This window comes from Oryx dammah, unplaced genomic scaffold (assembly GCF_014754425.2).
Source record: "Oryx dammah isolate SB20612 unplaced genomic scaffold, SCBI_Odam_1.1 HiC_scaffold_29, whole genome shotgun sequence".
Taxonomy (NCBI): Eukaryota; Metazoa; Chordata; class Mammalia; order Artiodactyla; family Bovidae; genus Oryx; species Oryx dammah.
This window is the reverse complement of record NW_024070213.1, coordinates 109,633,975-109,651,576: the sequence shown is the minus strand read 5'-3', so window position 1 is coordinate 109,651,576 and position 17,602 is coordinate 109,633,975. Positions and strand designations below refer to the sequence as shown.

The 17,602-nt window shown below is 36.9% G+C and overlaps 1 protein-coding gene across 6 annotated transcripts in view; it reads left to right on the top strand.

The window, feature by feature from the left end:
- Window positions 1-17,602, top strand: part of NAV3 (neuron navigator 3) — a 608,990-nt gene that overhangs the window by 221,737 nt on the left and 369,651 nt on the right. For 2 of the 6 annotated variants that reach the window (XM_040233840.1, XM_040233838.1), the window contains exon 1: window positions 771-1,769. The exons of 1 other annotated variant lie outside the window; for it this stretch is intronic. In XM_040233840.1, coding sequence (XP_040089774.1) covers window positions 1,527-1,769 — 243 coding nt within the window. In that variant the 5' untranslated portion in view covers window positions 771-1,526. Of the gene's footprint in view, window positions 1-770; window positions 1,770-17,602 lie in introns of those variants that run through there. 3 more of the 6 variants (XM_040233843.1, XM_040233839.1, XM_040233841.1) reach the window with 2 other exon arrangements.

The window sequence follows — 17,602 nt, the reverse complement described above, 5'->3', positions numbered from 1 at the left end:
AATTTTAAAACGAGGAAATCTGTGAATGTTTTACAGAATTCTTCAACGTAAGGGATATAAAATCAAATAAATTTCTGTTATTAGGTATAAATTTTCTATTGAAATCTCAAGACCATCATATAAGTATGGTTTTGCTAAATGGTGGGGGAATTTCTCTGGGGACCCATTATCTAAATGCAGCTACTTTAAAGACAGTATGCTACATCAGATGCTTTCTTAAAAACATACCCCTTGCTTTTATTATACATCCTGATAAGCTTTTACCAGAAATGAAACTTGATCTGATAATTAAAATCATTTTATGGATAGAAGCATTATTGTTCTTAGCCATTGAATACATCAACGGACACTTTTTAGAAGTTTAGAATTGTAAGTTAGATTTAATGAGCTTGAATAATAGTTTTATTTTAAATTGTTTCTTAGTTTTTAAAGTTACTCTTTAAATAGTATAGGCTCTTTCACTTTTTAACTGCATGATTTTCATCAGATTACTTAAATGAACGTGAGTTAGCCTTTCTCTGAAGTGGAGAAAATACATGTGCCTATTCTTGAGTTAGCCCATTGGTTAAGTGTGATAATGTGTGAAGTGCTTGCCTAGTAACTGCTATGTAGTACATTTCCCATATGTATTAGCTCTAAATATTATTATTGTCACCATTATTAAATTTTAAAATGATTACTGTATATCTGGTGTCTTGCTCTTTGTATTTACTGTTTTCATAACCTAGGCAGTCATGATCTGCTGAGTGATTTAGCAGTTTTAGCTGCTATTGCATGAATTTAACCTGATTTCATGGGATGAAACAGAATGAACACCATGGTTCATGGCTGTCAGTAGTGAAAAATAGCTGGAAATCGGACAAACAGCTTCATTGCTGAGATTGTTTCCGGGCTAAAAGTTCTTCCAACAGCTGTTTGTTTTGGCCATTAATCGCGTCCATTCTTTTTTTCTTTCTTTCTTTTTTTTTTTTTAAAGCTGGAGGAAATACAGTTTTCTTTAAAAAGAGAATATAGGCTGATTATTTCTGAAGTCAGGAAGAATGCCTGTCCTTCTACTATTGTGGTCTCTTGGCTGCTTTGGCAGTTGGACTGAAGGGTTTTCCTTTTGTTCTTTTTCACTTGCAATGCTCAGACTCAGACTGCTCTAGTGAGAAGAAACAGTAAATCTAGGAGCTCTTTAATCTTAGAGAAAGAGCTCTGTAGCAGTTACCTTCAAGAAAAGTTTCCTCCCCAAAGGAGTATTTAATATTACATGGGCAGTGACGCACTGAACAGAGGAGAGAGAATGAATATATGAGAGAATGAAAACATGAGAATTCAAGCCAGCAAGAAACAAACTTAACTAAAGATGAAGGGAAGTTTTGCCTCTTCCTGAAAGTTATATTATTAGTTTTTTTTTTTTTTTAAATCATGATGACTGCTAGTTTTGTTTAAAGTATTTGTTCTGGAAATACTAAAGTTGGAGTCTACCAGACTGAGGTTAGAAGCATTTTCTTTGGCAGCAAGAAGATACTTTTATAGAAGCCATGCCTGTACTTGGGGTTGCCTCAAAACTAAGGCAGCCAGCTGTTGGGTCAAAGCCTGTTCACACTGCTCTTCTGATACCAAGTCTTGGCACCACGGGGTCACAGCGCTCTTCTTCGAGACCTCTGGAACTTACTGAATTAGAGAGCTCAATGCTTTCTTGTCAGCTCACCTTCAGATCAAACTGTGAATTTGAAGAGAAGAAACTCCTCCAAGGAAAAGCTAAGGAGACAGAAGACAGCAAGGTTAGTGACTACAGGTTACCTGCAGACTTTAAAGCTGAAATGCAGATTTCGCGTTAGGTAGCATATAAAGCATGTTGTGAATTGCAGAGCAGTAGAGGAATATGGGTGTAAAACATTTAAGCAGTTTGTATAGTCAATAAGCCTATGTGCAGTTGTTGTGAAAGTTATGAACAGACTTCTCTGAATATGCCTGTGTTATCAGAACTACTTATTGATGAAGTACTTTGTTAAATCCTAGATATCTCTCTTACTGAAAACCATAATTGATCACAAGTATGAGGGAAAGGGAAGCTACTTTTCACATACATTATAAAAATAAGATTTATTTGTGAAAAGTCATACAGACACCATGACTTTTCTCTAAATCATTTGCATTTTATACACTTTCTGACTGGATATGTGAATCCTAGCCTGCTTAATTCATTACAATATAGAAGAAAATGAAATATGATTTTCCTTGATACTGCACATTTGTCTGGGTTTTCACTTGTAAATTGAAACTCTGGTTTTACTCATTACTGAAATCTTTTTCAGTCATTTAATTTATGGCATTTGTGAACAGTAGCTCTTGGGTTTTAAACCATACTACAGTCGTTTTCTCCAGATGCTGAAGGGTAGCATGACCCTTTCGTTGGTGAACTTCGCAGGAATTCCTTTATACTTTGCATCACTTTTTAATGCAGCATTAACTTTGGGTGTCCAGCTTTACAAAGTTACCATTCTCATCTCTGACTCCTTTGGAATGAGTTGATTTTACTCTCCCACCCAAATGTATGTTAAAAATAATTTAAGAAAATCTTTGTACAGAAATCAACTGTACAAGTTAAAAAGAAAGTCACCCTTTTGTCTGAAATGTCCAGTCTATCCTCACTTGTTCGTATCTTCTCAGGTACAGCAAAGTGCAACTTTCTTCATGAAGTCTCTGCCAGTTACCTTTCCTGTCCCTCCGTCTTCTGTTGTTCTTTATCTGTAGCAATGATTGCAACATCTTGATTTATACTGAGTTTTAATTATCTGTATAATTTATTTATATCCCCACTAAACTGAAAATATGTAGAGCCTGGGAACTTATTCTCTGTTACAGTTTCCTCTCCTCAATCCTTTATGCATAACAATTAAATAGTCATTGAATGGATTAACACATGAGTGAATGAATCAATGAATGAAAAGACAGTCATGCTGAGAAAGATTTAGTTATGTTCATGAGTCTCTTTGGACCATTCTGCCTGTAAAACATATGGCTTAGAATGAATGATTTTTAAAGTACTTCTAGTTCTACAGTTATTGCTTTTATGTTTTAGGACAGCATCTTCTACCCGGCAAAACCAATACAGAATTGTAAAGTAAAATAAAAAATAAATTTAAAAAAAATCAGTTAAAAGAAAGTAATTAATTTCAGGCTTAGAGTTCTCAGCCCAAAATAAACATTTCAAGGTGAAAGTAGGAAAGTGTAAACTACCAAAGACTAAAAAATATTTAACTTTATGAAAATAATTGAAAGCAAATGGATGCCATTCTCTTCTAAAATTCCATGTACCGACAATGGCTTGTCTGATCTAGATGGAAGAGAAACCACTTTTCTCTCCTGACCGTGGCTATAATCTCTGCAGGTTTAGTCCAGCTTCTACTTTGATAAATGGCCTTGGCCTAAGACTTGACCACCGTAAGTACTGTTCACAAGAGAATTTTGGTTGGTCTCTGGTTAGTGAACATATCAGTCATACATCTGATATTCCAATAAGACTCTGTGGTAAGTAATGCTGTATTTATAAGGATGTTTTTTCCATGTCACTTATCAGATTAAAAATTTTTCAATCAAATGTAAAGAATGCCTGGTCAGCATTCCAGAATATTCCTAAATGTTAGAAAAGAATAAAGACTTACATAAACCTTTGAAAAAATTGACCTAAAGAAAACAGCAAATATGATCAAGGTAGCTATATTAGAGAAAATTAGATGTGGCTACAAATTGTTTAAACAAAGACTCACCCTAACAATAGCAGAACTAAAATAGAGGTTTCTTGCCTTTTCATTTAAAGGCTATCTGGAAGTAAGTGCTCCATGACTGGCAGGGGGGCTTCACGAGATTGTTGGGGATCCAAGCTCTCCCGTTTTTGTTCACCATCATCATTTTGGCATCCATCTCTCAGTCCTGAGTGGATAACTGACTTGCACTCAATTAAACAGACATGTCCTGTTTCATTAAGGATTCTTCCACCTCCATTTGGCCTATTTTGTAGTTCCAAGGCCTTATCTAGTTGTAGTGGAGACTGGAAAATGTAAAGTTTATTCTAAGCCACCATGTGCCCAAGTGAAAATTATGGGTTCTGTTTCTAAGGAAGAGAGACCATGGGTAGTACCCACAATAGATGACTATCATTAAGAAACATTTATGTGGAGTATTTGGCTAGTCCTTGCACTGAACAGCCTCACAGTTTGGTGAGAGAAAACAAACCTGTATGTGGCAGGGTCAGAAATGGATGGTCGATCCAGTACTCCCTTCTCCTGGGCTTGTTTTTGGTTGGTGTACATGCCAACATTCCAGGCATCTCATCTTGATTTCCCAGTCTAACTTCTGATAATAAACATTGCTACTCCATGTTCCATAATTTGCTAGAGATTGGAGATTTTGCTTCTGTACTGCAGCTTGTGTTTATCAGCACATCTTCACTGATTCCTTTATGCACAAGCTTGACTCTTGTTTTCTGCCAGTTATTGTAATAATTCCAAATTGGTCCCTTCCCCAGGGATTCTCTTTCACATCTATTCAAAATATTTACCATTCTGATTAAAAAAAAAAAAAAAACAACAAAGACTTTAGCTACTTCTTCTGTCTTATATTTCAGTCCTCTGATTGATGTCACTTCTATCTTAGCTCCATCTGGCTACTCTTTTTCTCATGCTTGCTTATCCCAACCTTTTTCAGTCAAATTAGACTCCCTGTTCTTTTTTTTTTCTTTTTTTAATTGAAGTATAGTTGCTATACAATACTATATGTTACAGGTGTACAATATAGTGATTCACAACTTTTAAAGATTATACTCCATTCATAATTATAAAATATTGACTATTTTTCTCATGTTGTGCAATATATCCTTCTAGCTTATCTTATACCTAATAGTTTGTATTTCTTACTGTATTATACCTGTACTAAGTATGCTAAAGTACCAAGTCACTTTCAGTCATGTCCAACTCTTTGCAACCCCATGGACTGTAGCCCGCTAGGCTCCTAGGTCCATGGGATTCTCCAGGCAAGAATATTGGAGTGGGTTGCCATTTCCTTCTCCAGCGGATCTTCCCGACCCAGAGATGGAACCTGCATTGACAGGTGGGTTCTTTCCCACTAGCAACACCTGGGAAGCCCATACCTATACCATACCTACTAAATACCCTCTACCCTTCCCAGCCCCCACTGGTAATCACTAGTTTATTCTCTATATCTGTGTCTGCTTCTTTTTTGTTATATTCCCTGGTTCAATGTTGTTTTCAGATTCTACAGACAAGTCATATCATAGGATATTTGTCTCTCTCTGACTTATTTTCCTTAGCATGATGACCTCCAAGTACATCCATGTTGCTGCAGATGGCAAAATGCCATTCTTTTTATGGCTGAGTAGTGTGTGTGTGTGTACACTGCATTTTCTTTGCCCACTCGTCTATTGATGGACACTTAGGTTGCTTCCATATCTTGGCTATTGTAAATAATGTCTATGAACATTGGTGTGCACGTATCTTTATAAATTTGGGCTTGAGAGGTTTTCCAAGAGTGCAATTGCTGGAACATATGGTAATTTTGTTTGTAGTTTTCTTTAGAAACCTCAATACTGATTTCCACAATATACATTCCTACCAACAAAGTAAAAGGGTTCCCTTTTCTTCATATCCTTGCCAGCGTTTGTTATTTGTGTTCATTTTGATGACTGTCATTCTGACAGGTGTGAGGTGATAGCTCATTGTGGTCTTAAAAAATAAATAGCTTTAATTACAGATTTCATGTCCCGATTTCATATTCCACCATGATATTTCAAGGATTTATATTTTTTTCTGTCTACCTCTTGTTCTGACATTCAACCTTTCTTGAATTTTCTAGTGTCTTTCCTCATATGGATCTGCTTTTCTTTTCTTCCTGGGTGTTCACCCAAATGAGAAAGAGAGTCACTTCGGTTAGGAGATCATACTTAAACATCTGGAGATTAAGGTTAAGAGAGAGTGTTATACATTGTCATGGTTCAGCAAATATCATGTGATTAAGCATTAGACATCCCTGTTCGTGAAAGTTCCTTAGCCGACCTACCACTGAAAACTGGTTTTCACTTTTAAATGCCCAGCCTCCTTTCAGCTTGATCTGACACCTACATATTACCTCTATTCTCATTTTTAACTTCTTTCACACATGGCTTGTTCACCCATTCTTTCTTAGATTACCTATGCATTACCTTTTTAATATTATTATAGAAAATAAATTTTTGAGCATCTACTTTGTACTTTGTAATCACAATGGTGTGATCACTTAGCTAGAGCCGCACATCCTGGAATGAGAAGTCAAGTGGGCCTTCGGAATCATCACCACGAACAAAGCTAGGGGAGGTGATGGAATTCCAGTTGAGCAATTTCAAATCCTAAAAGATGATGCTGTGAAAGTGCTGCACTCAATATGTCAGCAAATTTGGAAAACTCAGCAGTGGCCACAGGACTGGAAGAGGTCAGTTTTTCATTCCAATTCCAAAGAAAGGTGATGCCAAAGAATGCTCAAAATACTGCACAATTATACTCATCTCCCCCGCTAGTAAAGTAATGCTCAAAATTCTCCAAGCCAGGCTTCAACAGTATGTGAACTGTGAACTTCCAGATGTTCAAGCTGGATTTTGAAAAGGCAGAGGAACCAGAGATCAAATTGCCAACATCCATTGGATCATCAAAAAAAGCAAGAGAGTTCCAGAAAAACATCTACTTCTGCTTTGTTGACTATGCCAAAGCCTTGACTGTGTGGATCACAACAAACTGTGGAAAAAAAATTCTGAAAAAGATGGGAATATCAGACCACCTGACCTGCCTCTTGAGAAATCTGTATGCAGGTCAGGAAGCAACAGTTAGAACTGGACATGGAACAACAGACTGGTTCCAAGTAGGAAAAGGAGTACATCAAGGCTGTATATTGTTACCCTGCTTATTTAACTTCTATGCAGAGTACATCATGAGAAACGCTGGGCTGGAAGAAGCACAAACTGGAATCAAGATTGCTGGGAGAAATATCAGTAACCTCAGATATGCAGATGACACCACTCTTACAGCAGAAAGCGAACAAGAACTAAAGAAGCTCTTCATGAAAGTGAAAGAGGAGAGGGGGAAAAATTGGCTTAAAACTCAACATTCAGAAAACTAAGATCATGGCATCTGGTCCCATCACTTCATGGCAAATAGATGGGGAAACAATGGAAACAGTGTCAGACTTTTAGTTTTGAGGGCTCCAAAATCACTGCAGATGGTGACTGCAGCCATGAAATTAAAAGACACTTGCTCCTTGGAAGAAAAGTTATGACCAACCTAGACAGCATATTAAAAAGCAGAGTCATTGCTTTGCCAACAAAGCTCCATCTATTCAAAGCTATCATTTTTCCAGTAGTCATGCGTGTATGTGAGAGTTGGCCTTTAAAGAAAGCTGAGCACCAAAGAATTGATGCATTTGAACTGTGGTGTTGGAGAAGACTCTTGAGAGTCCCTTGGACAGTAAGGAGATCCAACCAGTCCATCCAAAAAGAGATCAGTCCTGAATATCCATTGGAAGGACTGATGCTAAAACTGAAACTCCAGTACTTTGGCCACCTGATGCGAAAAACTGACTCATTTGAAAAGACTGATGTTGGGAAAGATTGAAGGTGGGAGGAGAAGGGGATGACAGAGCATGAGATGCTGGATGGCGTCACTGACTCAATGGAAATGAGTCTGAGTAAACTCCGGGAGTTGGTGATGGACAGGGAGGCCTGGTGTGCTGCAGTCCATGGGATCACAAAGAGTTGGACATGACTTCGTGACTGAACAGAACTGAACTGATCTTGTACTATATAGGAAATTTCTCATTTTAGTCTCACAGTGTTTCAAAGAAGGCATTGTATCCATATTTACAGAGGATTAAACTGAGGCCTAGATAGAGTGGGAAACCAGAATAGGATCAAACACTTAAGTACTAGTGTCAAAATCCAGAGTTTGAATCTAGATTTTGTCTCTACAATGCCTTTTTTTTTTTTTTTGCCTTTACATTACATTCTCTCTTCATGATATAGTTGCAATATTCTATTTATACTTTTTCCTCCAAATTTCACCTTTTTAAAGACTTACTTCCAAAGTCAAAGAAAAGAATAAGTGTTGTGCAGGTTAAAAGGAAGGAAAGTTTACATTCAGTTGGGGAGATATAAAGAAAATACTGGTACATGGTAGAATGGAGGTTTGATTAATATTCTTAGCCTATTAGTTTTAAGAACAATCAAGGGAGAGATCACTTCTTACTATTTTGTTCATATAGTCCCAAAACTAATGCTTTGAGAACAGAAGATACTGAGAAGTATTAAATTGGATATTAAAAAAAAACAAACCAGAAATTGTGACATAGACAAGAAAATCTATGGATAATATTGCTAATGAGGGAAGTTATTTTGTCAGATTTTACATTGGATAGAAATCTTATTTGGCTGGAACATTCAAAAAATACTTCATCATCAAGTAGTTGGAATTTAATGCATTCTTTTGAGGAGAGGATTTCACAGAGGGATACCAAGTGGGAAAGCCATTATAATTTAAGCAGACTATTAATGAAAAGAAACAGTTTAGGGGATCAGATTATAGATATAGGCAGATGGAGGCATTTGGTAGACAATGAAGGAGTCTCTTCTTATGTAAAAATGAGACAAAATTACACTATCAATGACATTTCAGAGAAATCAGAGTGGAAAGGGACTAATATTAACTAATGCTTATAGAGAAAAACATCTATTTCTGCTTTATTGACTATGCCAAAGCCTTTGACTGTGTGGATCACAATAAACTGTGGAAAATTCTGAAAGAGATGGGAATACCAGACCACCTAACCTGCCTCTTGAGAAATCTGTATGCAGGTCAGGAAGCAACAGTTAGAACTGGACATGGAACAACAGACTGGTTCCAAATAGGAAAAGGAGTACGTCAAGGCTGTATATTGTCGCCCTGCTTATTTAACTTATATGCAGAGTACATCATGAGAAATGCTGGACTGGAAGAAACACAAGCTGGAATTAAGATTGCCGGGATAAATATCAAGAACCTCAGATATGCAGATGACATCACCCTTATGGCAGAAAGTGAAGAGGAGCTAAAGAGCCTCTTGATGAAAGTGAAAGAGGAGAGTGAAAAAGTAGGCTTAAAGCTCAACATTCAGAAAACAAAGATCATGGCATCCAGTCCCATCACTCCATGGGAAATAGATTGAGAAACAGTGGAAACAGTGTCAGACTTTATTTTTGGGGGCTCCAAAATCACTGCAGATGGTGACTTCAGCCATGAAATTAAAAGACACTTACTCCTTGGAAGAAAAGTTATGAGCAACCTAGATAGTATATTCAAAAGCAGAGACATTACTTTGCTGACTAAGGTCCGTCTAGTCAAGGCTATGGTTTTTCCAGTGGTCATGTATGGATGTGAGAGTTGGACTATGAAGAAGGCTGAGCGCAGAAGAATTGATGCTTTTGAACTGTGGTGATGGAGAAGACTCTTGAGAGTCCCTTGGACTGCAAGGAGATCCAACCAGTCCCTTCTGAAGGTGATCAGCCCTGGGATTTCTTTGGAGGGAATGATGCTGAAGCTGAAACTCCAGTACTTTGGCCACCTCTGGGAGGGATTGTGGGCAGGAGGAGAAGGGGACGACCGAGGGTGAGATGGCTGGATGGCATCACGGACTCGATGGACGTGAGCCTGAGTGAACTCCGGAGTTGGTGATGGACAGGGAGGCCTGGCGTGCTGCGATTCATGGGGTCGCAAAGAGTCGGACACGACTGAGCGACGGAACTGAACTGACAGAGGCCTGCTAGATGCTGTTTATTGGACTGAGCACCTCAAGGAGTATTGCATTCAGTCCTTGCAATAGCTTTATGATATAAGTACTGTTACTATCCCCATTTTACAGATGAATAAACTGAAGCTGAAATTAAATTGCTTGCCAGTATCTCAGTGTGGTAGAATATGGATTCAGATTGTGGTTCCAGAGATGCTGTTCTTACCAATAAACAACATTGCAAGCAAGGAGGACTCCTTGTGCTGCCAGGGGAAGAGAAGCAAGTCTGTTGGCTGACTTAATTTCTATATATATTGATATGGTTTAAATAGTTAATTAGCGTTGCTAGCGAGTTGCAAATCAACCACCAGTGTGACCAAGTGCCTGGAATGATCAGAAGACAATTAAGTTGACACATGGTCTCCATCAAATTGTTTGAAAAACAAAAATATTGGTATATAAAAGAAACCCCATGATAGAAATACAGAGCAGCAGATGTCAGTAGAGTAGAGGGCGGTCTCTGGCCTCCAGCTCTTTCCTTCATGGCAAGGATGCCTGGTTGCTGAGGACTAGGGACACTCCCGTTGGCTCGCTCACACAGCAGCACTTGCAGGGCTGGCCAGGCCCATGGCTGCATAGGTCAGCCCTCTGTTCTCTAGATGGTTCCCCCTGCTTTGCCTAGTTCTGCTGTGCTTGCACATTTAATTATTAGTATTTAAAGAAACATGGTGATTTATTTTTCTCATTATAGCTCATGCTCCAAGTTTTATAGTGAAGCCATTAACAGTTGCTTTAATTGTTTTTGTCTTTGTGACAGCAATAGTGTGTAAAGAATAGTGTAATGATCTCAAATTTTAACTTTTTCTCTGCTCGCTGAAGACTCAGAGTTTCAGTAGCATACATTTCTTTCCCTTGAGTAACAATTTATAGAAATGTGACAGTGTAATAATTTATTATTTTAGTTTGTGCTTTACAAAGTCTTTAAAGAATTATATGTAATGTTTTAAACTGTGAAATTACCAGAATTTCTGGTGCAAATTATATGTGATTAAATGTAATTCAAAATCTCATACAACTTGTAAATTGTCCTTCTGTGGGTGTCACTGTTGAGTGAATATTTGATGACAATTTGCTAAATGCATTCTTCTTAGCGTCTTCCTTTCCAGTGTTATAGACATTTTTTCTTTCCTGTAATAAAAATGAAGGTGCTTAATATATTGTTTATGGAAACATACAATCAATAGGTATGTCATTAATTTGTAAATAAAATAATTGCTCTGTAGTTGATATTTATGCTATCATGTCTCCAGGAATTACCCTCAATCTTGAACTTAAAATACCAGCTGGCATAGTTAAAAGAACATCAAATTAGGAGCTCAAAGATTTGAATTAAACTTCTGATAGATTTTGAAAGGATAAGTTAGTTAAACTCTCTCGACTTCAATCTCTGTATCTGTAAAAAATAAAAGAGTACTGAGGACAGCAGTTCTTGATAAAGTTTTTCTAAGGGTAATTAATAGTTTTGTTATGTACCCCTTTTATTTTTCTTCATGATTTTTGTCCTATCAGTTATCACATTTCTCTTTTTATTCAATCTTTCTCTTCAATGGATTTTTTTGGACCAGTATTTTTCAAACTCATCACATTTTGGACCTGATGGTTCTGTGATGTAGGGGAGCAATCGTACTATCATGGGACATTTAGCGTAATTTAGGCCTTTATCTACTGCATGCTAGTAGGATCCTCCAGTTGTGACAACCAGAAATGTCTCCAGATGTTGTGGAATGTGCCCGTGGAGAAGGTGAAGTCAAACTCAGTTAAGAAGCACTGCTTTAGAATCAGCTTCTGAAAATGCTCAGATCTTTACTATATAATAATAGCAACCAATATTATTATTAATTGTTTAAATGTTAAATATAATCATTAATTTTAACATTAATATTTAATTATTATTATTTGCAGATACATTTCTTTAAAGAGTAGTTTGTGTTTATTGCCACTATTCTAAGCTTTACATTTGCTCTACTTTTCTTGATTTCTGAATTTTGTTTTCTGAGAAGTTACTAATGACTTTTAAAAAGACATCTTTTCTTGGCTCACATTTACTTCTTATTTTCATCCTGTTTGTACCATTTAACATCTGCTGACCACAATTGTCAATTTAGAATACTCCAGTATTCACTAATGAAGTGGCCCTGGCAAGTCAACTAATACTTAAGCCTCAGCTTCTTCATCTATAAAATGGAGACAATAATATAAACTAACCACATAAAATTGCTCTGAAGAATAAATGAGATATTTATTGCCTATAAACTGTGTGCCACCATACATAGTTGGTGGTCAACATAGTACCTATTATAATACTCTAAAATATGTAATACTTTAGTATAAAGATCAGCAATATTAAGTATTGTTAGTAGAACAAAGGAAATAGTGATTAATTTCCATGCATGAGTAAAGTAACATTTCAACCATGTTTTGAAGACTGAATTTGTTTAGCCAAATAAATACAGAATAAAGAACATTTTAGGGAGAATAGCATCTACCAAGGTATGAAATACTGTGCTGTGGTTAGAAAACTATAGATTATTCAGCAATCCTAAAACGTAGATAAGAGAGATGTAGTTGAGATGAGGCAATGGGAGGGTGACATTAAATGCTCAATAAGTAGTTTGTACTTATTCTGTAGAGGATAGCAGGAGGATATCAAGAGACATGATTAAGTCTGTATGTTAGAAAGATGAGGATAAAATAATAAAATATAGAAATATCCAGTAAAAAGAGAGTTTGGAAATAGGGATGTTTAGGAATGTGTAATGGAGCAAACTTTTGTCTAAAATAACCCTCTCAAGAGTAATGGAAGAGGGACAAGTCTAGTGAAATAAGCTATAACTTTTTGAATTAACGTATTAATTATCAACAAAACAAACTGTATTTTGAAGTATTTTAATTCAAACAAAAATTTACAGTTTATTTGTAAATGATAATTTGTGAATTTGGCAGCAAGTAGCAGTTAAAACTAATGATAATTATTAATACTTTCTGAGTACCTACCACATGCTGGATGCTATACCCAATTTATTATTATTACAATTAAATATATGTAGAAACTGAGCTCAGAGAGATGTCAAAATAGAGCAGGAATGCCACCCTAGGTCTATATGACCCTTAAGTCCTTACTTTTCAATTTCCCTCTCTGTCTCTCTCTGATAACAATTTATAAACCACAGTCAAAATCAATGTTATTATTTCTTCTTTTTGTTGCTTCAATCACATAATGGGGAAATATAGAAAACTCTGGATACTTGCAGGAGGGCTGAATTAAGTTTTGACAATTTTCACTTTGAACTCTTTGTGCTCCCACTGTTGCTCCATTTTTGCTCTGAGAAATGCTTTACTTTGGATTCCTGCTCGTTAGAACCAGTAGAGAAATTCAATATCTGTGGGAGAGATCATTAATTGAATGCATGGCAGGATTTCCCCACTGTTCCCAGTAAATGGAATGATCTGTTAAAAAGTGTGACAAGTCTGCCTGGAGATGGGAAGGTAGTGGCAAAAATTTACCTGTTTCCACCATAAAATAAGATGATGCAGTCTCCATCAAAGAGGAAAACCAAAGAAAGAAATAAAAACAGCAGGCCATCTCTTTTTGCTGCATTTTGATGTTTTAAAGGACTCTTGTAGAATTGAAAACCTGTGGGGTGTGACGTTCACAGGTTCCCATCATGACATGTGTTAAAGTAAATTTTGTAAACAATCAAAATGTTATTTGGTTAGTTAAGGTAATGCTAAATTCTCTAACAGATAAACTCAAGGGCTCGGTGGCTTAACACAGTAGGAGGTTATTTTTCAACCTTTTGGTTGTTCTGTAATATTGGGGTTTGACAAACTGTGGTACATAGGTCAAATCTGGGTTGGCACCCAATTTTAGTAAGTAGAGTTTTATTGGGATGCAGCTATCACATTTGTTTCTATGCTGTCAATGGTTGCTTTTGTGCAGTGAGACTAGAGTGGAGTAGTTGTAATAGAGACAGTACAGCCTTAAATATTTACTGTCTGGTCCTTTATAAAAAGTTTGCTGACATAGGTTTATGGTAACTCAGGAAATCAGATTTTTATTTTTAGCTTGTGGTTGTACCATCCTACCTTTAGCTAACCATCACTGAAAGAGAGAAAATAGAAGATTGTGTAAGAGGCTTAGAAATTCCACAGAACTCACTTCTACTCAGTTCTGTTGGCCAGAACCCTATCACAGGATACCTAATTGCTGGAAAGGCCAGGAAATATAGCCTAGCCACACATCTGGAAATGGTTTGGTGAACTATTAGCCAGAATTTAGTTAGCCCATGACTGCCTAATTAGTCAGATGCTCAAAATTAGCCAAAATTTGCCATATTAGAAATATTCTCAGGTGCCCAGAAGTGGTTTCCAGATTGTCCAAAAGTTCTTGATATAAGGACATGTCTTTAAGTGCAAAACATTGAGTGGAGGACCATAATTATATTCAAATTACTAAATGTACAGAAAGAAAATACTGTGTATTTAATTCTGTTTTTAAAAAATAGACCAGGCCCATGTACACAAATGCACCATATATCAGTAATAACAGCGGTATCGTCACTCCACAGGCTGCTTCCTGCTTGATGATTTTGCTACCCATCTTAAGTTTCTCCTGTTCAAACCGGCTGATCCAAACTTACATCCCGAAGGCAACTCTCTCTTGATCCTGTGCCCTTGTTTCTACTTGCTTTACTGCTCAGCTTGTAGCATTTTCCTCTTGTTGGATTTGGAAACTCTCCATCAAGCTGCGAGCCAGAAGGGCCGGCCGAAAGAGCATCAGATCTGAATTCTAGAAGTGAAAGGTAGAGTTGGGCTGGAGTCAGGAAGGGAGTCAGGAGCAGGAAGGAGGCATTTGGTGGCTTCTAGATGTCCAATGCATGGCTGCATAGTTGTGTTGGGGAATATCTGCTCTCTCGGCCTGCAGACACCACCTAGCTCTGTAGGCACATCACACACTGGCTCTGAAGTGGACCAGGTGGCAGTGTATGAATGGGTCATTGACAAATCCACCGCTAGTATTGGAAGAAGCAACTCATACTGCAATCCTTTCAGACCTTGGTGAGCAAATACAAAGAACAGTGTATAAAACAACCTCTTTTCAAATGCAACATAAATTTCTAAATTACTTAATTGGTCTTTAGATTTAATTGTACATCTGGGGCTGTCTACTCGGGTTTCTACTTCTCTTTGTTAGCGTTTACTGTTTAGCTTTAGCATGGATCAATTTAAATTGCTCAGCTTTTAGGCTCTGAAAAATATGCAGGTAATAGGTATTTCTCTTTATTGCTCCTGAATGCTTACATTTTTAATCTCGCTGTGCCTTTCTGTTTTTAGCCATTTGTTGCATTTCTACAGAGCAATATTTTTGCCAGAATCATTTATGTTATTATTTTGACCCATACACTTTTTTGGATTCTGTTTTACATTTCCTTTCTCCTCAAACCATCTGCTTTTTATAGCTGTTTTTTCCTTCCTTTGGCTGGCTTTTTGATATCCACACTTGTGTGTTGCCTTCTTCCACTGAACACAAGGGTTATCATCTCCAACAACATGTTCCCTTTGCTCTTTTCCTCTGATTCAAGCTAAATCTATTGTATTTGAAAACAAAGTTGCTATTTCACAAATAAATCGCTCCAAGTTCTACTTCTGTGTCTATGTCATGGATCCTATCTCCTGTATCTATTAATTAGTCCATCATCAACTATTTATGCTTATTATGTAAAAGGAAGTGTGTGTGTGAAAGCTCATTTTAACATGATGGGCTTTGTGGGAAATATGCTCACAACAACTATGAGTCTTTAGGAATTTATGTTTATTATTGAGGGCAACATTAAATTCCTCTTTGGTATTACTTAGAAATATCAGAAACAATTATATTGATAATTCAGGTTTCCAATAATTATAGTGTTTATTATACATTTGAAGTATGTTTCTTTTTTCTTTCTTTAAATTTCAAACAGGTTTATTCTCTTCAGTTGGGACAATCAAAAAATGTCTCCAGACATTGTCTGTCTCCTTGGAGCGGGAGAATTGCTCTCCGTTTAGTACCACCAGTTCAAATCCTGTCTCTCTTGAAAAAAAAAAAAAAAAAGCTTTAGTAGAATTAAAAAAAAAAGCAACATAACTTCAAAACATGTGTGAATAAAATAGGATCATAAGAAGGAAAGAGCAATAGAATAAGATAAAGCTAGAGGAAAGACTGGTGTATAAAATTTATTCTGTGATGTTTTGTATAGTTGCTAAAGGTCATCCTCACATTTAGAACTGAGCTTTGGAGCTGCTGATACGTGAAGGTTAAAGCAAGTGATGTTTTTATCAATGCCCAAAGCATGAGCTAATATTTCCTTAGGAGATTCACATCTTTGTCTGCTCTTTGGTATGCAAGAAATATTTTGTAGGGACATAGGGAGATCTTACTGTTTAATTTAAATAACAGTTTTCTTGATACCATTTTTATTCCAAATTTTACTTATTGTTTTCTCCCCTTCTCCTTACTTTCTATAAGGAACCATTAAGATGAAGAAATTTCGGTTCACATAGGTGAACAACTGTATCGGTTTTCCCAGAACTGTCCTGATTTTTAGCTCTGAAATTTTTTGTTCGGGGAATCTCTCTGTCCAGGGTACACTGGGATGATGGGTCACCCTAATTCTGAATCCGATGTTCTTATTTCTCTCTTTTGCTTTTATTTCACTTTTATCTCATTATTAATTCTAATTTGGTAGTAGTTGAAATGTATTTTATATTGATTGATTTTAAAATATCACCTTACTTAATTAAGGGTTCGTTGTCAGACTCAGTTGTCCAGACCATGTCCTTTCTTGAATGCCAGTTATTCAGATTAGAAGTAGTTTCGGTGGAGATCTTAGTTGTTCGAAGAATGACTCTTGTTTTGAGTTCAGGTGTCTGCATCTGCTCCTTCTTACCTCTGCCATCTACGCTGCTGCTGCTGCTAAGTCGCTTCAGTCGTGTCCGACTCTAATGGAGGCAATAGTGAATGTCCTGTTGTTTCGTTTTGTGTGAAAGACTTAGGGTTGTCAGTGAAACAAACGTAGTTCCCCGCGTTCATCAGGTGATTTCCAACATAAGTTCCATAGTTCTGAGTTGAATTTGGAACTATCTTGAGGTTAATTTGTTTTCTCTCCACACTCGGAAAAACAGGACTTTTCAATATACTTCAGCAGCGTCTTTCTCCATAAGACAGACAGGATGTGGTCTGGGAGAAAGTCCACACTTTTAACAATAGCCCATTGACAAAACCTTGGGGAAGTACAGAGAGAAAGAGAGCATCTGTCTACACCCAGAATTATCAGAAGCATTTGTGTGTGTGTGTGTGTGTGTGTGAGAATCTTAGGTTTCAGAAAAATGTCTTTTAAGGTCACCCATTTTCCCTCTGTTTTTATTGGATGAGGAAGATTGCCTTAAAGATAACACAGCATTTTAAATTCAGGGGAGGAATTGCATCACACTTTGCCTAGTTATCCCAGGCAGAAAACTAATTCCCTCAGGCACTAAACACATTTTGTTTAGCTCTTATGTCTGGTGTGTGTGAGGCAAGCTGAGAGAATTTAAAACGCAAGAAGATAAAATACAACTGAAGGATAAGGCTGCAGAGGTTTCAGCAAGAAAGAAATCCTTTTAGGCCGAGAGTGGGCCAAGTGTCGACAACTATCTACAACTCATTCTGGGTGCAATTTGAGAGAAGATGCTGCTTGGAGTAAGGGTATCACACGCACTGATACATCCTTTTCTC